This window comes from Zea mays, chromosome 8, assembly GCF_902167145.1.
Source record: "Zea mays cultivar B73 chromosome 8, Zm-B73-REFERENCE-NAM-5.0, whole genome shotgun sequence".
NCBI lineage: Eukaryota > Viridiplantae > Streptophyta > Magnoliopsida > Poales > Poaceae > Zea > Zea mays.
This window is the reverse complement of record NC_050103.1, coordinates 130,173,042-130,196,134: the sequence shown is the minus strand read 5'-3', so window position 1 is coordinate 130,196,134 and position 23,093 is coordinate 130,173,042. Positions and strand designations below refer to the sequence as shown.

Here is a 23,093-nt window from a genome sequence, read left to right as displayed (position 1 = left end):
TCTTATCCCATCCGGACTGATCTTGCAACGCACAGGCTCTCAACATGTCTTCAAGAATTTGATTGGTCCTTTCGGTCTGACCATCCGTCTGCGGATGATAAGCTGAACTGAAATTCAGATGCGTGCCCAAGGCTTCATGCAACTGCTGCCAGAAATGAGAGGTGAACTGCGTTCCTCTGTCTGACACTATCTTCTTTGGCACACCATGAAGACAAACGATCCGAGACATATACAACTCTGCCAATACTGCACTGCTGTAGTTGGTCTTGACAGGTATGAAGTGGGCTGACTTGGTCAAGCGGTCCACTACTACCCAAATGGAATCGTAGCCGGCTCGAGTGCGAGGCAATCCGACTATGAAATCCATACCAATTTCATCCCATTTCCACTGAGGGATCTGCAACGGTTGCAACAATCCAGCAGGTCTCTGGTGCTCTGCCTTAATTCTTCGACAACTATCGCACATAGCCACATGCTCTGCGATTTCCCTCTTCATTCCGTACCACCAGAATTTCTTCTTCAGATCCTGATACATCTTCTCACTGCCAGGGTGAATCGAATAGGCTGTCTCATGAGCTTCCTTAAGGATCAACTCCCGAATAGACTGGACATTAGGAACACACAAGCGGTCTTTGAACCATATCACGCTTTCTGCATCTTCTCGAAAATCTTTGCCTTTGCCATCTAGAATCAGTCGCCGGATCTCACTGATTTTCTCATCATTCTTCTGCGCTTCTTTGATTTCGCGCTCCAAGGTAGGTTCCAACTCGACTGTGACTCCTCGCGAATTGTTCAGAAATCCGAGACTCAACCTGTCAAACTCCTTGGCCAACTCATAAGGCATCGGACGAGCAACCATCAGATTGACTTGACTCTTTCTGCTCAAAGCATCTGCCACTACGTTTGCTTTGCCTGGATGGTAATGAATCTCCAACTCATAGTCTTTGATCAACTCTAACCATCTTCGTTGCCTCATGTTCAATTCTGACTGAGTGAATATGTACTTCAGACTCTTGTGATCTGTGTAAACATCACATTTCTGTCCATACAGGTAGTGCCTCCACGTCTTCAGTGCATGAACCACTGCTGCCAACTCTAGATCATGGATTGGGTAATTCTTCTCATGAACCTTCAACTGTCGGGACGAGTAAGCCACAACTCTTCCCTCTTGCATCAACACGCATCCCAAACCTGTGTAACAAGCATCACAATACACCGAAAAGGGCTTGTGCACATCAGGCAAGACTAGGACAGGCGCTGTAGTCAACTTCTCTTTCAGCGCTTCAAAGGCCTCTTGGCATTTCTGGGTCCACTTGAACTCAACTTTGTTGCCTAGCAACGCTGTCATTGGTTTCGCAATCTTTGAAAACCCTTCAATGAATCGCCGATAATATCCGGCCATTCCAATGAAACTCTTGATTCCTCGAGCATCTGTTGGCGCTTTCCAGTTCAAAATGTCTGCCACTTTCTTCGGATCCACAACCAATCCTTCTTTGTTGATTATGTGACCCAAGAACAGGACTTCACTGATCCAGAACTCACACTTGCTCAACTTTGCATACAACTGATGCTCTCGCAATCTCTGCAATACCATCTTCAAATGATCTGCATGCTCTTCTTCGCTTTGAGAATAAACCAGAATGTCATCAATGAATACCACCACAAACTTATCGAGATAATCCATGAATACACTGTTCATCAAGTTCATGAAGAACGCTGGCGCATTGGTCAAACCAAAAGACATCACTGTGAACTCATACAAACCATACTTGGAAATGAATGCCGTCTTCGGAATGTCCGAAGGTCGGATCCTGAGCTGATGATAACCTGACCTCAGATCAATCTTGGAGAACACACTGGCTCCTCTCAACTGGTCGAACAGATCTTCAATCCTGGGCAAAGGATACTTGTTCTTGATCGTGACCTCATTCAAAGCTCGGTAATCGATACACATTCTCTTGGTGCCATCTTTCTTTTCCACGAACAAGACAGGGGCGGCCCAAGGCGAGGTGCTTGGCCGGATGTAACCTTTCTCTAACAGCTCATCAATTTGCTTCTTAAGCTCAACCAACTCTGGTCCAGATATTCTGTAAGCTCTCTTAAAGATAGGGGCGGTTCCAGGAAGAAGCTCTATGGCAAACTCAACTTTCCGCTCTGGTGGCATACCCGGTAAGTCTTTTGGAAACACATCTGGGAACTCGGACACAACCTTGATCCTCTCGATTGGGTCTGCTTCACTGCTATCGACAGCTAGCTGATAACAACTTCCTTTCTTTGGCTCAGGCGGGACTAACTCGGTCACCACTTCCTCTCCTAGTGGGGACACCAACTTGATTGTCCTCTTATCACAACTGATAACTGCCTGATACTTATCTAGCCAATTCATCCCTAGGATGACATCTATTCCCTGAGTACCCATTACTATAAGGTTGGCGGGAAACGCTATCCCCCTTATTTCCACACTTATATTCAAACAAATGCTATCGGCTCGAATTCTACCACCGGCTGAGTCAATTTGAATGGGGTTTGACATCGTAGTAATTGGAAGATTATGTGCTTCTACCCACGATGCAGTAATGAAAGAATGCGTTGCTCCAGTATCAAATAACACTTCTGCAATATGGGAGTCGACTGGGAACATACCTACTATCATGCCGGGGGTCTCCTGAACTGCTTCAGCCTCCAAGTGGTTCAGTCTTCCATGATTATAACGCGGCTGAGGGCGATTGCCTGCTCTAGGCTGAGGCACATTCTGCTTTGCTGGGGCATTGGGGCCTGACTGCTGCTGGGCTGCCTTCTTCGGACATTGCATCACCCAGTGGCCTTGCTCTCCACAGTGGAAACATGCCCTGTTTCCAACTTGAGCTGGTACTGCCTGATTGTTCTGCTGGTTTGCTGGGGCAGGAAGGCGAGGTGCCTGCTGATTCTGCCTCGGAAACTGACCTCCTGACTGATTGTTCTGACGGTTCTGGTACTGATGCTGAGGATACTGCCTTTGGAACTGCTGATGCTGCTGAGGTGGACGCTGGTTTTGCCTGAACTACTGAGGTTGATTGCCTGAGAAACGAGGACGATTGCTGCTTCCAGGCTGGGGTCCACTGATCTTGCGCTTACGATCTTCCATCTCCTTACGCTTCCTTTCTGTCATGATTGCTCTGTCAATCAGGTGCTGGAATGTCGGGAAAGTGTGATTCATCAGTTGGTACTGCAGAGGGTCAACCAAGCCTCTCAGGAAACGGTACTGTCGCTTGGCGTCGGTGTTGACATCTTCAGGAGCATAGCGAGACAACTGCAGAAACCTGTCTCGGTACTCACTGACAGACAATGGCCCTTGCTTGAGGGCCAGGAACTCCTCCTTCTTCACTGTCATCAGACCTGCGGGAACATGGTACTGACGAAAGCTACTTCTGAACTCTTCCCAGGTGATGGCGTCAGGGTGGGCATGGGTGGCGAGGTAAGACTCCCACCATGACTGGGCTGCTCCTCTCAACAGACGGGGACCATACAAGACTTTCTCCCTGTCATCGCACTGAGCGGTATGCAACTCCCGCTCCACAGTGCGCAGCCAATCTTCAGCATCCATGGGGTCAGAAGAATGAGCGAACGTTGGTGGATGACCTCTCATGAATTCAGCACGCTTGTCTCTAGGCATCTGAGGCATCTGAGGCTGAGGTGGGGCCTGTTGTTGTTGCTGCTGCTGCTGCTGAATGGCGGCCAAAGTCTAACCGATGGCTTGAACTGCCTGAGTCTGCATCAGAAACATCTGCTCGATGGACATCGGGGGCGGGGGCGGCAGGTGCTGCTGCTGGGGCACCTCATCCTGCGGAGCGGCTCGCTCCTGTTGAGCATGCCTTCCTCCTCTGCGCCTGTTCTCTGACATCTGCAGAATGCAACCACACATCAGAACTGATCTGGCAAATCTTGCAGCATAAGGAAAGAGAATAGAATTCTTCAACAGCACTGAACAGATGAGCATCTTCACTGATCTCCAACACAGACCACACAGCTTCTCAGATAAAGAGGAAAGTGGAATAAAAAGGTTTCCCAACTATATAGCTAACTCCATTAACATAATAGATAAACCAAAATGCAGGGGATACCCACACTCTGGTGACAGTCATTACAAAGATCCAAACCAAACATAGTTCATCATGACAAACATAAATGCACAGGATATAGCAAACTACCCTGTCTAACTAAGACTAACTAAGACCGAGACTAACGCTAAGACTGAAGCTTCTATGTATATATTTCGTATTAATTACAAGATCCAATTCTAATGAGCTATGATTCTAGAGTTATCTTGGTCTTGCAGTCGGGATTGCCATAAGACTGGTGTCCACGCTGAGGTGAGCGGTACGGGTGCTGAGTCCCGACGGGAGCGGGGGAACCACCATCCAGGTGACGACGTTCCGCGCGTTCAGCCCGCAGCAGGGCGATCTCAGCACGAGCCCTACTCAGCTCGTCTAATGCATGGTCCAGCTCCGTGTTTAGCACGGCGGCTAGGTTGACTGTGCTGCTCAACCTAGGATTGCCCTCACCGACAGGTGAGACAATCACGCCTCCTGTGCTGCCGGATGGACGGCGGGGGTAATACTTCAGGTCAAGACCATCAGCTGCCCCACCGAAAACCGAGCAGTAGTGCGAAAGCGCACGCCGTGCAGCATCTTGCATGGCTGCCTCAGCTGAGTCCCGCTCAGAGATAGAATAGTGCTCTGAGCAGACCTCAGCACCCTGGAGACTGTTCTCCGGACAGCGCACCAAGCAGGTTGCCTCCCAGCGGTCCGGGTAGACCCCGCGACTGTGCTGGTAGACCACACAGCGATACTCGACGGACCAAGTATGCCGGTCAAATGCCCGACGTAGCAGGGTGTCGAGCGCATCGTGGAAGTGACACCCGCGAGCAGCGTCGCGAGTGATGGGTCGAGCAACCCATCCTTCCGGCTCAAGGTTAGCAGAGAAGTCGGTGTCGTGGCTTGAGCTGTCGTCGCCTCCTCCGTCGTCTGGGTCTCCTCCAGCAGCTACTCCAGAAGCTGGGACGCCCAGTGGTGGTGCAGGGGGCGGCTCCAGGGGAAGCACAGGGGAGCAGCTCCTCACAGACTCTATCTCCTGGTGGAGCGAGAAGGAAGAGCCCTGCTGCTCCTGTCGTCGACGTTCCTGCTCCTCATGCAGGCGGTGGTGCAGTCTCTCCAAGTGGCTGGACTGTCCGGCCACGGGACGGCGAAGCGGACGCTCAGCAAGGCGGGAGGGTAAGAAGGGGATGACTGACTTTCGTGCAGTGTGTCTAAGTCGAGCCATCTACAAAAGACATCGCAAGCAAAAGGGTGAGAACAGAATTAATAGGACCAGCAAATAATGAATCATGAGTGAATGAAGGATTAGAATAAAACATGATTTTCAGCAAGGTATAATGTATAGTAGAACATAGGTTTGGTCGGTATGACCAACTTTTGAAGGGATATCAAAGTCAAGGCAGAGACAGAGGTCTATAGTCCTTAGAACGACCATTCTACTCTAGGTTAGCGGTCCTACAGTCAGCACGGCTCTGATACCACTTATGTCACACCCGGTTTTAGAAGGCAAACCGAATGCGAACCATGTACGTGCCAGGATCAGTTATTCACGTACACAGCAGTTACATAACATGGACATCATCACACAGTGCTCAAAATAGTATTAAAAGGGAATAATAGTTGATTACATCATGCGTCTGAGACGTCCATATAGTTCTTACAATAAATCAAAGTGCGGAAAAGAAACGTAGATAACTGCGGCCTTCACAGGCAGCCGACTGGGGGTTGCCGCTAACCCACACCTAGAACTCGTCGTAGTCTTGGAACTCCTGGAAGTCTCCTTCCACAGCTTCATCTTCGCCTGAGCAGTGGTTGCAATGCTGACAACCTGGGGGGGGGTTTGGTGTGTAGAGCAAGGGTGAGTACACATCAACATACTCAGCAAGTATCCTGTTTGGCTGTAGTGGACTAGCTTTATGTGGGGATAAGTCAAGCAGTTGCTTTTAGTTGGTCAGGTTATTACTTACTAGTAGAAAGCCAAGTTTTAGCATTAACCCAAGTTATTAACCCGATGTACCCTTTCCAAACGGAAAGAATACCACTTACCAGCACCATAGTCATAACCAAAACCATCAATCTCATAACCACCTGTACCAAAGTATCTCTGATCAAGTACCACTAATCACTGGAGCTCCCTTGGCCGCTCATAACCGTGAGCACGGCTGATATATCAGTTTTCAAACACTCTGCAGAGGTTGTGCACTTTACCCACAAGCCGTGATTCCCATTCTGCCCGGAGATCATGACTCTCCATTGATCACTACCAAGGTGACCCAGCAGGGCATCACTACGTAGCCTTTACAAAGATTCCCCGGGGCTGTAGCCACCCGTTAGGTTTCCTAACTGTACCGCACTCCTCCCCAAGGGACAAATCAACCTTGGCAGAGCGAGCCGCATACACCGAGCCCCATTGACGGCACGACGGCTAAGTGAACTACACCCCGGATCCTCTAATTATTCAGCTAAGGGCACCCCATTCTACCCTCATGGTTGCACTGTTTTCCCGGGCGGTCATCCATAGAACAGGTCCTTACGGAGAGGCACTCGAGAAACCGCTCGAGCCCCCTTGAAGGTCACAAGTACAACATCATAATAAGAGAAGGGAAAACAGCGTATCATAGATAATCTCATCATGTTCATTGATTAGAGTTTGAGCAATAGCATAGAGCTAAACAGTAATAATCCAACCCAAATAGGTAATCAAGGACAGGGATAACAAAAGCTAGTCAAACCTTAGGTATAAATATGTAAAGCGGGAGGTGAATTAAAGAATGAATAGGACAGAGATAGGTCAAGGGACACTTGCCTCCACCAACCGACTGCTGCTCAGGGGCTTCTCCTGCGAGTTCCTCGGGCTCTTCAACCGGATCGTTCTCTATGCGAGCGCAAACATACATACATCCACATATTTAATACAAAAGAACAGTACACCATACAATAGAATGCAATAAGTAAACAGACGTTCTACGCGGGCTCGCGAGTACGGTTAAGAGAGAAAGAAGAAAAGACAGTCGAGAAACGATCACGTTACATGATTATAAATTAACCACTCGCTTAATGGAAGGAAATTTAATGTAGACACTATGTTTAGCGTAAAGTAAAGTCATGTTTCATGTCTAATTATTATAAGCAGGTGGAGATAAACAAAAAGATGGTCGCGTGGCGAGACGCGCGACAAAGCTCTCTAAAACAAATTAAGAAGTTAACGACTCGTCGCGCGACCGAGCACGCAACGAGACACTTCGCCTTAGTTACGAGGAGACGTTAAGCGTCGCGCGACGAAGCGCACGACGGCATACGTCGACTAAACTGAGTCCAAAGTGGAACGTCGCGTGAATACACACGCGGCGTTACACCTTAAACAACCTGAAACAAAAAATGGATCGTCGCGCGACGAAGCGCACGACGCAACACAAGATAGAATCTGAATTTAGACAAATCCGTCGCGCGGCGAAGCGCGCGACGCAACACGCTAATTAACGAATAATCACCGCGAGCGCGGGCGAGCGAAGATACGGTCGGGCGAGGCCGGGACGGGGGAACGGGCGGGCGAGCTGGGGCCAGGGCGGTTGAACCGGCCAGGGGCGGCCGAGGCCGGGCGGGCACGGGGCAGGGTGCGGGGGCGGCCGAGCCGGCCATGGCGGCCGAGCTGGGTGGCGGGATCGCCACCGCGCGCGGGGGAGGGGCGGGGAGCGCCGCCGGGCGGGCAGGGGCGAGCGGGCGCCGCCGCGGCCGAGCAGGGGCGGGCGAGCGCCGCCACGCGGGGCCGGGCAGGGGGCGGGCGCCGCCGCGCCGGGGAGGGGTCGAGCGGGGGGGGGGGGGAGGCCGGGGACGGGGAGCCGAGCGCCGCCGCGGGAGGGAGGCCGGGCGGGCGAGCCGGGGGCGGGCGCCGAGCGCCGCCGCGGGGAGGGCGAGCGGGCGGGCCGAGCGCCGCCGCGGGAGGGGCCGAGCGGGCGGGCAGGGGCGCCGCCGCGGGGAGGGGCCGAGCGGGCGGGCAGGGGCGCCGCCGCGCCGGGCAGGGACGGGGTCGGGCGCGGGCAGGGGGAAGAGGGAGGGTGCGCGCGCGGGGGAGAAGAGGAGGGAGAGAGAGAGAGAGAGAGGAGAAGGGGAGGGGAGGGGAGCTCACCTCGGGGTCCAAAATCCGGTGATCGCCGTCTCCAAATCCTAGGGCACCACGGGGAGAGAGAGGTGGAAGAGGGAGAGGAGAGGTTGTTGCGCGGGAGATCCAAATGAGAGAGAGAGAGGGGAGGGGGCGCAGGGGGGGTTTGGGCACCAGGGGCGCGCAGGCCGGGGCGGACCGGGCCGGCTGGGCTGGACTAGATTGGGCTGGGCCGGGCCACTTCGCGGATCGAAAACCCACGACGAGCGCGACCACTAAACGGAATTAAATCGTGAACCGAAATCCGGAACGGAACGAGACGAACACTCATCATCAGACAAAGAAATGTGCTTCGGCATGATGCAACACCCATGACACTTAGGTTTTGGTTTATACATGACACGGACACATGCCGCTATACTGGTTTGAAATTGGGAAGAAGGAGCAAACGGGGAAAGAGAAAAGAGAGTAACGCCCGAATTTGGTGAGAGAAAAGAAGAAAAAATTCTACCCCCAAATTCAGGGCGTTACACTCTGCAGCGACACCTCCCCACTTGCCCCTTTAGGTAAGGTAGTCTCTCCCTAACTTTCCTAATTATTTGGCCAAGGGCGTCCCATTCCACCCTTGTGGTAGCACTGTTATCCTAAGTTAAGCTCCAAGTTCCAATTAACACCATAATCTTATCATGAACATTAAATAAAATAATCACAATAATAAAAGGATGATCATGAATCATATTTATCTTAACACCCAAAACCACATAGAGCAATAGCAGATGCTACCCAAAAGTTCAGTGGTAAGCAAGGGGTAAAGTAAATCAAACTAGGGTGACCTATATTGGGTCCCATAATTTAAACATGAGCATAGCATGGTGATTAACATAAACATTATTGGGTAAAGAAGAGTGATCAAGGGCGCAACTTGCCTTTAGCGAGCTCATGCTCAGTTTCTTCAACCTGCTGAGCTCCTGGTTCCTCGATCACTTGCTCGTCTACTTGCAACAAACAAACAAACGTTGCATAGGGGAAATTAACATCACACCAAACATAGGAACACAATGCATAATAGTGATATACGCATCGCAATGAGATCCTAGGTTCGAAAACCACTAAATTCGGAGTTACGGTTATAAAGTTATGATTTTCTGAATGTTTAGGTGTTAAACATAAAACAAATTAAGTGTTTGATATTATCACTATGCTACATAGTAAAATAAGGGTACTAACTGGTAAACAATATTAATAGGAGTCCAATGCAACCGGAATGAATTAATTTTGAGTTAGAACAAAGAAGTTATGGATTTTCTAAGTTTTTGGACTTATTACCTTATTAAAAATTACTTTATGAGATTAAATACAGCTTCCTGGACGACAATTAGTTTTCTCTAGAAGTCTAAGGACCTGCTCGCAAAAACAGAGGACCCAAATTTTATGTTTCTTGAACTAAGATGGATGGTGGGTTAATTATGTCAATGGACTGGGGCTTTCTAACATATTCTCTCGGCCGAAAGGGTACAGGGCTAGCTAGGTCGTTGGATCATCAACAGACGGCCACGATTAGGTCCTAGATATTGTGAACCGGTATCCCACATCGGCCACACAATCACAGATGGATGGCTCATGAGACCCCCCACGCTAGCATGATCGCCCAGCGTCCGATCGGATCAGATAGATAGGATTCAATCACGCGAAGGGGGTATTCCTAGATCTCATCAGAACCATCTGTCTGAGAATCTACGGTCGGCACTAATCACCACCACTCCGACCCCCACCAGCGATGACAGTCGTGTGCCTCACGGCGGCGAGCCTCCGGCGAACAATCAAAATGGCCACCCCACGGTCCGCCCTACTCTAAACTGGTGCAATGGAAATGCGAGTCATGGCGAAGCTATCTAGGTGCTTACTAGAGACGGGGATGGAGTTTGGAGAGCCAACCACGACGCAGAGCGGGTTGGCGGCGGTGATGTTGCTCCGACGAGCAATTTCGACGGTACTGATGACAACTCTCGAGTGGCATGGCCACGACCACCTTCCCCTAGGCCTAAAGGAGCCCCTGGGTACAATTCTGAGGGCGTGGTCGACGACAAGTCGAAGTTCTCCTGTGATAGCACCCTTCTCTCTTCCTGACGGTTGTGGTGGCTCTCGAAGGCTAGGTTAACTTGGGTTTAATGGGATGGCGGAAGAGAGGAGACGATCGTGACCCGAGTTTTTATCTCCCAACGAGGTCCATGAGGATGGTTGAGGCACCAGCTCCACCCTGGCTGGTTGCAAACTCGGCGAGGAGTTTGTTACGGGGGTGAATGAGATCTACAGGGTCCTTTGGGAACACGGGTCAGTGGCAACACGACGGTGTGGACTGACCAGCAGGGCCCGGATGTCAGCGCTCCTCTGTGGTGAGAGCAAAGGTAGTGCACGCGAGTGCGTCCGACTGGGTTCAGCGAACATCTAGGGCCCACATGTCGGAGCGCTTCAGTCGGTTGGGCCTCAAGACACTGAAGGGCGATTGGGCCGAAAGTGAGGACTTCGACCCACTAAGAGGGTTCTGATTGTTTTTTATGTTTGTCTTTTTTTCTTTTCTTTGCACTCTATTTTCAAATTCTAATTTTCAAACTTAAACTTGTCTCACGAATTTGAATACAAATGCAAAAATACAAGAACCACAACATGAGATGCATGCTTAGATTAATTGTAGAATTGTGAGTTGTCATAATTACAAGAGATTTGATATGCAAATAAAAGAAAACACCTAGACTTTTATATTCACCAATACTTATTTATATTTTTGTATACTCCTAGAATTTTGAGTATTACAAGCAGAACCCTAAGCACTCTTTGAGCACACTATAGCTCCGGATCTTTGCGACGACGCTATTGTTTTGCTAGAGAGAGATTTGAGCGTGTTCTTGAGCTGTAACTTTGTCATTTTGTTTCGTACGCTCTCTCTTTTCACTTGTGTGTGTGTTGTTGCTGTGTTGTGTTCTTGTATGCGTTTCTACTCCCATCCTTACTCTGTTTTGATTGTAAACAATTGTGTAAGGCGTGAGAGACTCCAATTTGTGGAGATTACTCATAACGGGATTTTGATATAAGGAAGATATTTGTGGCGCTCAAGTTTGATCTTTAGATCACTTGAGAGGGTTTGAATGCAACCCTTGACCAAAGGAGGTCACCACAACGTGGAGTAGGCATTGACCGAACCACAGATGACCTATTGATCTCCCCTCTAGGTGCTCTCAATTGGTATCAGAGTCGTTCTCTTCATCAAGGGACTAACCACATGAAGAGATGGATTCTAAGGGCAAGGGGATTGTGGTCGACGACAAGAAGAAGGAGACCTTCAACAACAATAAGACAAAAGGAGACAAGCCCATCGACTCAGGCTCAAATAATAAGAGGAAGGACGGGAAGACGAAGAGGCGCATCAAGAAGATAATCTACTACGACAGCGACACCTCCTCATCTTCACCAAAGGACGACGACGACGATGATTCCTCTTCAAATAAAAAAGACGGTTAATCAAAACCATTATTTTGATTCTTCTCATATTCCATACAACTACAATGCTCATTTATTATCTATTCCTCTTGGCAAGCCCCTCACTTTTATCGGGAAGATTATTCTTTTTGGATTCATAAAATGTGTAGTCATTTATTTTCTCTTCATCCTAGAATTTGGGAAGTAGTAGAAAATGGAATGTGTTTTGATAGTAATGATAGTGCCATATTTATTAATGAGCAAATTAATAAAAATGCCAAGCTACTACTGCTCTTTTAGCATCTTTATGCAGAGATGAATACAACAAGGTTAGTGGTTTGGACAATGCCAAGCAAATATGGGGCACCCTCAAGATCTCTCATGAGGGTAATGATGTTATAATATATTATCACCAAGATGGATTTGGTGGAAGGTGAGCTGGGGAGGTTCGCCATGAAGAGGGGAGAGGAGTCAACTGAAACATACAATTGGCTCAAGACCATGGTGTACAAAATTCAAAGCTATGGAAGCACAAGATGGACGGATCATGACGCCGTGCACCTCATGTTAAGGTTATTTACTGTTATTGATCCTCATCTTGTTAATCTTATTTGTGAAAACCCCAGGTATACCAAAATATCACCCAAGGAAATCCTTGGTAAGTTTGTAAGTGGGCGCATGATAGTAAAAGAAGCAAGGTACGTCGACGACATTGCCAACGGACCTCTTCCTCTCTACGAGCCGCAACTTGTTGCACTCAAAGCAACGACCAACAAGGAGGCACTCCCAAACAAGGTGACACAAGTGGAGGCGGGTGGACTTAATGAGGAGGAAATGGCGCTTGTAATCAAGCGCTTCAAGATTGCATTGAAAGGATGCAAGGACTACCCCAACAAGAACAAATCGAAGGGAAAGCGTTCATGCTTCAAGTGCAGTAAGATTGTTCATTTATTACTCAATGACTCGATAATAAAAATGACCAGATACAAGACAAGAAAGGGAAGAAGGAGAAAAAGAAGTTCTATAGAAAGACGAAGGGCGAGGCACACATCGGAAAGGAATGGGACTCAGACTATTCTTCATCTGACTCCGACGATGAAGGACTTGCTGTCTCTGCATTTGACAAATCCTTCCTCTTTCCCAATGAGCATCACACTTGCCTCATGGAAAAAGAGAAGAATGTATGTACACACGATACTCCTAAGTATACCTCTTCTAGTGATGAAGAATGTGATGATGACATAGACTATAGCAATCTTTTCAAGGGATTAGATAGATCTAAGGTAGATAAAATTAATAAATTAATTGATGCTCTTAATGAAAAGGATAGATTGCTAGAAAAATAAGATGATCTGCTTTATGAGGAACATGATAAAGTAGTAGAAGTAGAAAAATCTCTTGCTTTAGAAATAAAGAGGAATGAAATGCTTGCATTTGAATTGTCTTCTTGCCATTCCTCTATTACTAGCCTTAAGAGTTTAAATGATAATTTGAATGCTAGAATAGAGAAATTAAGTGTTGCTAGTTCATCCATTGAGCATGTTTCAATTTGTGCTAAATGTAAAGACCATGATTTTAATGCTTGTAGTAATCATGCCTCTACTATTGCAAAGTTGAATGATGAAATTGTTCAATTAAATGTTTAACTTAAAACTTGCAAAAATGAAGTAGAGAAAGTTAAATTTGCTAGGGATGCCTTCACTATTGGTAGACATCCCTCCATTAAGGATGGACTTGGTTTCCAATAGGGAACCAAGAACACTAAGAGCTAAAAGGTCCTCAACTTCACAAAGGAGAAGGGGAAGGCACCTATGGCTAGTAGCTTGCATTCTGTTCATGAAAAGAAAAATCATGCTTATTTGTATTCTCATGTCAAGAATGCTTCTCATAATGCTCATCAAGATACTTGCAATGATAGTTTTACTCCTCGCACTATGTTTGTTTCATCTAGTGATTCTAATAGGAGTAGAACTAGGCGCCATGATGTTTCTCATGCGCCTAAGGATAAGAATGCATCTCATGTACCTTCCATTCTATTTCGCACTTTTGATGCATCCTATGTAATTCATTGTAAGAGTGATAGAATTATTGCTACAAATATGGGACCAAAATGCAAGAAAGGTAAGACTTGCATTTGGGTTCCAAAAACTTATGTAACTAACCTGACATGACCCAACACAAGTTGGGGACCTAAATTCCAAGCCTAAATACCTTACAGGTTTATGCATCCGGGGGCTCAAGTTGGATTATTGATAGTGAATGCACAAACCACATGATAGTGGAGAAGAACATATTCACCTCCTACGTCAAGAATAAAGATTCCCATGACACGATCATCTTTAGAGATGGGAACCAAGGCAAGGTAAAGGGAATAGGTAAAATAGCGATTACTACCGAGCATTCCATTTCTAATGTCTTTTTGGTAGAATCCCTTGGATATAATTTTCTTTCTGTTAGTCAGCTATGCCACATGGGTTATAGTTGTTTATTTACAAATGTTGATGTAACTGTCTTTAGAAAAAGTGATGGTTCATTAGCATTTAAAGGTGCATATGATGGCAAGCTTTATTTAGTAGATTTTACTAAAGAAAATGCCGATCTAGATGCATGTTTACTTGTTAAGACCAACATGGGCTGGCTTTAGCATCGCCATCTAGCACATGTTGGGATGAAGAACCTTTATAAGCTTCTAAAGGGAGAACATGTGTTAGGACTAACCGATGTCTGTTTTGAGAAAGACAGAGCATGTCAAGCAGGGAAACATGTGGGAACAAGTCATCCAAGCAAGAATATGATGACGACATCAAGACCATTGGAACTTCTCCATATGGATCTCTTTAGGCCCGTAGCTTATCTTAGCATCGGTGGAAGTAAGTATGGTCTAGTAATTGTTGATGACTATTCCCGCTTGACTTGGGTATTCTTTTTACAGGATAAATCTGAAACCCAAGAAACTCTCAAGCGTTTTCTAAGACGGGCTCAAAATGAGTTTGAGCTCAAAGTGAAGAAGATTAGGAGCGACAATGGATCTGAGTACAAAAATCTTCAAGTGGAGGAATATCTTGAGGAGGAAGGCATCAAGCATGAGTTCTCCGCTCCCTACACGCCATAACAAAATGGTGTAGTGGAGAGAAAGAACATGACACACATTGATATGACAAGGACGATGCTGAGAGAATACAAGACGCCATAACAGTTTTGGTCGGAAGCTGTAAATATGGCTTGCCATGCCATAAACCGTCTCTACCTTCATCGTCTCCTCAAGAAGACAACATATGAGCTACTCGCCGATAACAAACCCAATATTTCCTACTTTCGTGTATTTGGGACCAAATGCTACATCATGGTCAAGAAAGGAAGGCATTCAAAGTTTGCTCCCAAAGCCATTGAAGGGTTTCTACTTGGTTATGACTCAAATACAAAGGCATATAGAATCTTCAACAAATCCTTGGGTTTAGTTGAAGTCACTAGTGACGTTGTATTTGATGAGACTAATGGCTCTCCAAGAGAGCAAATTGATCTTGATGACATAGATGAATGCGAGGTTCCAACGGGCGCAATGAGGACTATGGCGATAGTGATGTGCGATCACAGGAACAACAAGTGCAAGATCAACCTTCTTTCTCAACAATGATGCAACCCCCAACTCAAGATGAGGAACAGGTACATCAAGACAATGGCATGGATCAAGGGGGAGCACAAGAACTAGAATGAAGAGAGGAGGAAGAAGTACAACATGCACCTCCAACCCAAGTCCACACCAACATTCAAAGGGATCATTCGGTGGACAAATCCTTGGTGACATTAGCAAGGGAGTTACTACGTGTTCACGTATTACAAATTTTTGTGAGCACTACTATTTTGTTTCTTCTATTGAGCCTTTCAGGGTAGAAGAAGTGTCGCAGGATCCGGACTGAGTGTTGGTCATGCAAGAGGAGCTCAACAACTTGAGTTTTCTATCAACTACTACCTTCGTTCATAAATATATGACACTGTTGACCTTTTTCGAAAACTTTGATCACTCGTTTTATTCAAAAATGTAAAATTTTAAGTCAAGCACAAACCATCTTAAGTGATAAAATAAATCACAAAAAATAAATGATAACTTATTTTTTAATAAGACGAGTGATCAAAGTTTTTTTTTAAAAAATCAACGATGTCATATATAAACGGAGCGAGTACATTCTATCATCTCATCTATACGTCTATGCCTTGAACTATCAATATTGTATGTAAATTATTTACATTGTGTTAAAGTTTCCAATATAATATTTTGAAACTAAGAGTGGTTACGTTATTTAGTGTATACATACCGAATCACATTATAATTTTTATAATAGATAACGAGCTAACAAATGGTTTTGTCAATTTGAATATGATTTTTTTCGTTGGTCATTCACTTTGGTATAATTTATTATGGGGCATACCAAATTACCAAACTGCATACGTATTTTTTTCTAAAGTTTGCTCTTTGGTAGCAGTGATTCACACCGTGGACAACATTCGGGTTACTCGAAAATTTCGGGTCGGGTAATTCGGGTTTTTAAAATTTTGGGTTTTGAGAATCGATATCCGAAATTACAATGAGTTTTGCAATTCTCGAAAATTCGGGTACCCAGAATTTCGGGTTCGGGTATTCTCGAACTATCCGAACTATTGTGTCGGCTTCATAAAAACACATACACCCTATTAAATTAGTATAAAAATATAGTTTGAATAACGATATACATGGGCATATAAAACACAAGCAATCTACAATCACAAGTTATACACACTTACACATAATTATAGATGTACAAATTAATAATTAAGCATGACATGAGTACATGACACATGAAAGTTCGGGTAATTCGGGTATTTCGGGTACCCGATTGTGATACCCGAATTACCCAAAATAAATTCGGGTTTTGCAAGTTGCTACCCGAAATTCCCCAACAAAATTCGGGTTTTGGGTATTTCAGGTTCGGGTTTCGGGTTACGGGTTTTTTGCCCAGCCCTTGTGGTCGTCAATGACTTTTCTTGTCCTCCATCATCCACTTCATATTTATCCTAAATTCAAATTTCAGAAGCACATATAAAATTCAAATAATTTTAAGCAAGAACAAAGCATAGAGCATGATTCTAGAAAAACTGAAACTGGTCTGATATTCCCCTAAAAATATGTATAATTTTTATAATATGAAATAATATTTAATATTTCTAGATGCATTTTAGTTTCACAAAATATTTGGACACTTTTAAAAAAATATTCATATAATTATTTGATAAAGTTTAATTGAGCTCTGAACTATTGTTTAAACCTTATTACCTCACTCGTGGTTGACATAGTTACGTAGAACGATGAACTTGGCGACAAGTCAACTAAAACCATTTCAATTTTAAAAATAGATCAGGAGCTAAATGGAACAGTTTTAAAAGTGAGATGAGTCTACACTCTACAGATTTGAGATTTGTACACGCAGGCTGGTCCGTTTGGTAGAGGTTGGACTTTAATTGGCCCTAAAAGTGTGACTGCAAGCTAGATCAGGCCCACGGCCCACCTTCCAGACGCTCCCCCGGAAACTCCGCCCACTCGCACAAACCAAGACAAAGTTGCGATGCTCCATGCTCCACGTCACGACGCCGCATCTAACCCTCCGGCGACTCATCGCCGGCGAGCCGGTCCGCCACGCCATAGCCTCGTCCTGAAGCGCACTTAATCCTACGTCTCGTTCCTCTCTCGCCCCCGGTACCCTCCATAGGCATGGGAATGGGGTCTGCGAGAGGGGGCGCAGGGGGATGGCTCCCCGGCGAGCGGTGGCGGCGGGTCATCTTCCTCGCTCTGGCGGCCGTCTCGTTCCTCATCTCACTCATACTCCTCTTCCTATCCGCGCCGCGTCTCCGCCTCCCAAGTGTCGTCCTGCCTTACACCACCGCTTCCGCTTCTGCCGTCCGCCGCGGGCCCGGCGAGCCGCCCTGCCTGGTGTACCTGCTGACCGGCGCGCGCGGCGACGGGCGCCGCCTCCTCAGGCTCCTCCTCGCGGTTTACCACCCGCGCAACCGGTACGTGCTCCACCTCTCCGCCGACGCGCCAGACGACGAGCGCCTGAGCCTCGCCACCGGGGTCGTCGCCGCGGCGCCCGCCGTGGGAGCATTCGAGAACGTGGTTATTATTGGCAATCCCACCGCCGGGACGCCCGTGGGGTCCTCCGGACTCGCCGGCACGCTCCGCGCTGCGGCCGTGCTGCTCCGGCTCCACGCTGACTGGGACTGGTTCCTCACCCTCAATGCCGCCGACTACCCCCTCGTCACACAGGATGGTAGGGCAACACTGGCATCTATGCATCTCTAAGGAAAAAAAATCTCCTTGGTTCAATCTAGTAGGTTACAAAAGAACGACACTCGGTAGTCTTCTTCCTTTATTATATGGAAATTACAAGTAGTCTTCTAGCGATGACATTGAATGGAAATGTAAGTTCTCTTTGTTTGTCCTGACTGATATCAAATAACAAATACTCATAACATGGAAGAGCTGCACAACCAGTCATGAGTCAACCATGCACATTTCATACGATTCCAGTTGCCTATTAGTCACACTGTCAGTCTTACTTTGCATTGATAGTTGTACTGTCAGGAATAATAGATTGAGGCTCCCCTTATTTATTGATAAGTAATGCACATGCCAAAACTTGTGCTGTTGCTATACTTATATCTGTTAAAGTGTGCACCCAAACATATAGGTCTGTTGTAGAGCCTGTGCCAAATGATGTTCATGATTACAAAATTTCTGTTATACATCACTCTTGAATGCTATAATATATCATGGTTATTCTGGTTCTCCAAATAACTTTTATCTTCTACAGAAATCTGCTTCGGTGCTTCATTAATTATTCCAGCAAGTCATCATTGTGTGATTATCCTCATTAATTGATGGAGATCATTATAAATCTTTATGCTTTTCCCTGATGCAGACCTGATTCATGTCCTTTCTTCTGTCCCAAGGGATCTTAACTTCATTGACCACACCGGTGACGTTGGATCAAAAGAGTATGGGGAATCTAAATTTGCAAATGATTTTAGCTGTTGGCAGCATTGTTACTGATCAAAATTTCTTTGCAGACCTGAGAAAGTTCAACAAATTATAGTCGATGCTGGAATTTACTTGTCAGGGAGGACCAACTTCTTTCGAGGAACACAGAAACGAGCAGCTCCTGAGGCTTTTAAGTTCTTTACAGGCATTTCTTGCTCTCTGTGCTTGCTTTGTTTTCATTGGTCTTAATAATTTCCTCACCAATTTATCTCCTCCGTAATAGGTTCTCCATGGGTCATATTAAACCGGCAATTTATAGAGTACTGCATTCTTGCTTGGGAGAATCTCCCTAGGATTCTTCTCATGTACTTCAACAATGTAATACAACCTCAGGAAGGGTATTTCCAGACAGTCATCTGCAACTCACTGGACTTCCGTAATTTCACTGTGAACAATGACTTGAGGTTCATGGTGCAAGATGATTCCGCTCAGAAAAAGTCCCTTTTCACGAGCAGGGAACATTATGGTCACATGGTGGATAGTGGGGCACCCTTCGCAAGGCCGTTTCAGGAGAATGATCCTCTGCTGGACCAGATCGACGGCAATATACTCAAGCGTTGGAGCCATGGACCAGTTCCTGGTGCTTGGTGCACAGGAAGGAAGAGGTGGTTCAGTGATCCATGTTCCCAGTGGGGCGATGTGAATGTTTTGAGACCAGGTCCTCAAGCAGTGATGTTGCACCAATATGTAAATCGGACCTTAGAAGAAGCAAAGTCTAGCAGCAATTCATGCAGGCGGTAGCAGCATTGGCGTCTAGAACCTCATGTCCCATGGTTGAAAGCTTTGAGCTTTTTCCGCTTATCCACTAAGGGTTCTCCACTCTGCTGAATAAATAGCTGCCACATGTCTAAGCTGAAACAAGCACTCGTCGCACCTGGAACAAAGCCATGGAGGGATGTTCTTTTCTGATATTTTCATGATGACTATCATAGTCACGGATCAGGAGTTTCACTTTGGTCTGTGATTAATCTGTGCAATCCCCATATTTGGCTCATATAACACTTCCAGGCGCTGATAATAGGCTGAAGCTTATATAACTACTGTTGTTTATATGTTGCGGTTATTTGTTGGACAGCTTATATTCATGCTAGTAGATCAAGTTACGAATCCCTTATGCTCCCCTGTTGTGAGGACTGTAGACTGTAGAACAAGGGATTTTGTTACTTGTTAGTCTTACTGAATTCATGTTGTGCTTTGGACTTACATAATATGCCTAGTCCTGTATTGTACCTAAAATGAGACTCCAGTCATCTCAGTTTACCTTTGAGGGGTGTTTGGAAGCATATTATTTTTTGCAGTTTCAAAGCAATACTATGGTCTTTAAGAATACCACAGTAATTTTTACATGATGATGTTTGATAGGTACCTAAAAACTATGCATTTGAAACTGTGGCATTACCTATACTATAGTTTTTTTTTGGGACAATTGCGCCAGTGCCCTGTTTTAGGGTGTAACTGCAAATTTACCTTTGTTTTTTAGACTTCAATTCTTTGCCCCCGTTTTTTCAAAACGAAACTGTTGTATACTTTTAGTCTTTTACTATGTTAGTTATACTTAAAGCTGTTAAGTCTTGATAAAAAAGACAATTATACCCTTTTACTATTTAAATAACAATTTGACATTTCAAATTCTAATAACATATATGACAACAAATCCGAATTATTTTCACAAAAATTCAAATTATTTTGATATTAATTCAAATTATTTTGCAATAATTTGAATTATTTAAAATAAAATAATTTGGCAGTAATTTAATTATATTTTTGAACATATTAACAACATAACACCCACATCATATTAAGCACAATAAATGGATATTATATGTTTAATATAATAGGTGCAAACACAAAGTCTAAAAACAAGGGTAAACACATTAAGTCTAAAAAATAGGGGCAAATTTGTAGTTAAACTCTAAAGCAGGGACACTAGCGCAATTATCCCTTGTCCTTTTATCAAGACTTAACCTTTAAATACAACTAATGGAGAAGGGATACACAACAGTTTCATTTTTAAAAAATTGGGAGCAAACACGCAAAGTTTAAAAATAGGGGCAACTCTGTAGTTACGCCCCTCAAAATAGGGGCATTGGCGCAATTGTCCCTAGTTTTGTCACATTGTAAACTTTGGTTTGGATCAAAGTTTTTGTTGGTATTTTACGTGCGCGCGCTTGGACCCATATTTTCAACTGTACACCGGCCTTGTTGTGCACTATTTTCTCCTCTTTCCTTCCTAAACCCTACAACAAGACCTAGATCAGGGGTGGAGCCACAGGGAGGCAAAGTAGGCCATGACCCCTCTCAATTTTTATACTTACTGTTAAATATATAAAAAAAAACTAAAGTATTCATGGACCAAAACAATCTGTCGGTGTCCTGGGCCTCCAAACTTTAGGCCTGGTGATTCCCGAACGCATCGCTAGAGCTGCACTTGATGTCTGAACGTTTGGCCCGCTCCCTCCCCGACGATGCTCGCTTGATGCCACTCACTCTAGCACCACCTTCTCGGTGTGGCTACGATTGTGGCTCCGCAACTTCGACCCCGACCCCGCCACTCGACGAGCCGACGACACCACCCGACGAACGACAATGAAAGGCTCGACCCCGCCCAGGCCACCCCTTCCTGGCGCCCCCACTCTTCAAAGTTCAAACCATGTTATTGCTGCATTCAACAAGGGAAAAGGTAGTAGTACTTATGGCTTGGGCTTTGATTCGCTGGCTACTGGCTAGTGTTTTTATTCGATTGATAGACTGGCCGATTGTGCATAAGATGGATATTTAGATTAGATTGGAATATTCACTTTTGAATGTGAATTAGAGATTAAATAAGTAGTTGATGATTATTGCTCTTCTTTATTTAGATAACTGAAGAGATTTTTCAGCTGCTTTCAAGGGGTTCCGCTATTGGTGGTCAAAACAATACTAATGTGAACTATACACTTATTGGACAAACAAGAATTCTTATCCCCTATGATTGATCTTGCTAGATTTTTATCCCCATGAATTCTCTTCATACATCCGCCATTGACCTAGATCAGTCGTCGACCCCCTCATCGTCAATAACGTCGAACTCCCCCACAACAACTATCACCTTAGACTTGATGCAGAGCAGAAGGGTATGTGTCCATATTCCCCGTCGCCCATGGCGTTTCTTTCTTAGGCCCCCATCATCCATGGTGATTTCTCTGGCTCGTGTTGTTGTTGTCCTCAGGGGTGGGCACACCAATGAGACATGGGTATTTACATAAATACCTAAGATTTTAGTCAAAATACATATAATTTAAAATACATATATATGTAAAAGAAATCCTATTCAGCAGTCCCCTAGTCAATAGAGCGGTAGAAGCACAAGCCCTCTCTCTCATGAGTCATGGCTTTCCCCAAGCGCTCGCTAACTTCAGCCTTCAGGGCGTGGTGCCCTAAAAGCTAAAGCACCCACCCCACCACCATCTGGGCATCAAGCCACGTGTGAGACACTTGCGCCCTTGACTAGCTTTCCACAGGGCGCACCTCGTCGTTCGCTGGCCCCTCAGCCTCATCCCGCGGCCCGCATCTCACCATCCTTTGTCCCTAGCCGCTACTTAGTCGGCTCAGTCGCTATGGCACCATCCCCTTGGCTTGTGAGTTGTGCCTCATCATCCACCACAGCGTCGCCTCTGATCCACAGAAACACAACCGGTTCAACAATTCAACTTGACACAATACCGTTTATCTAGCTAGAATTGATAAATGGGAACTTGATTCTTCTCGACATGATGATTTTGTAATTGCCTAGTTGATAGATCGGTCGATACATCAGGAGGAATGCCATTATATCTCTTCACAAATAACAATATATATACAATTCATTAAGTGTATGCTACTTCTATTTCCTATAGCGGAGACGACTCTAATGAATTTAGGAAAGCCTTATCTAACGTCTATGGTGTTAGTGATATGCCCAAGAGGCAATCATACTATCGGCGTTTTGGACCCGCGAGGACCCTCAACCGACTAGTGAATTTGACGCTGCGTGTCCCTGCCCAGATGGGTTGATGCAAGATGAAACACAAGGGGGAGGATGAGGCTTATATTATCTTGCACCTGGGTGCTCTTAGTAGGGGTTACAAGCGTCGCGAGAGAGAGAGAGGGTTCGGCCTTGAGGTGATCCGTCTGAGTTAGCCTCCTCTGCGTTTCTCCCTCCTTCCCTGCCTCCTTGGGAAGGCCCTAGACATCCCCTTTTATAGATACAAGGAGATGGTCCAGCTGTACATGGGGGTGTAGCTATGTGCTAACATGGCCGGCGGAGAAGTACTTGAGCCCTGTAGAAGCGCAGCTGGCGGTGCGACCTGGGTCCTGCTGACGTTTCCTTGCTTTCGTAGAGAGCTGAGAACAATTGACG

At 45.8% G+C, this 23,093-nt stretch overlaps 1 protein-coding gene across 1 annotated transcript; it reads left to right on the top strand.

Annotated features, from left to right (window-relative positions):
- Nucleotides 1-17,244: 17,244 nt before the first annotated feature.
- Nucleotides 17,245-20,022, top strand: LOC100191451 (uncharacterized). Its single transcript, NM_001136884.1, has 4 exons — nt 17,245-17,945; nt 18,597-18,672; nt 18,745-18,860; nt 18,939-20,022. The coding sequence occupies exons 1-4, from the start codon at nt 17,390-17,392 to the stop codon at nt 19,454-19,456; spliced, it is 1,266 nt and encodes a 421-aa protein (NP_001130356.1). The 5' UTR covers nt 17,245-17,389; the 3' UTR covers nt 19,457-20,022.
- The last annotated feature ends 3,071 nt before the right edge of the window (nt 20,023-23,093 follow it).

Excerpts from the sequence above, each read along its gene's own strand:
- LOC100191451 (NM_001136884.1), top strand. The coding sequence starts at position 17,390 with ATGGGAATGGGGTCTGCGAGAGGGGGCGCAGGGGGATGGCTCCCCGGC. Across the intron at positions 17,946-18,596 it reads CCCCCTCGTCACACAGGATG|ACCTGATTCATGTCCTTTCT; the intron begins GTAGGGCAACAC and ends TCCCTGATGCAG. Across the intron at positions 18,673-18,744 it reads GGTGACGTTGGATCAAAAGA|ACCTGAGAAAGTTCAACAAA; the intron begins GTATGGGGAATC and ends ATTTCTTTGCAG.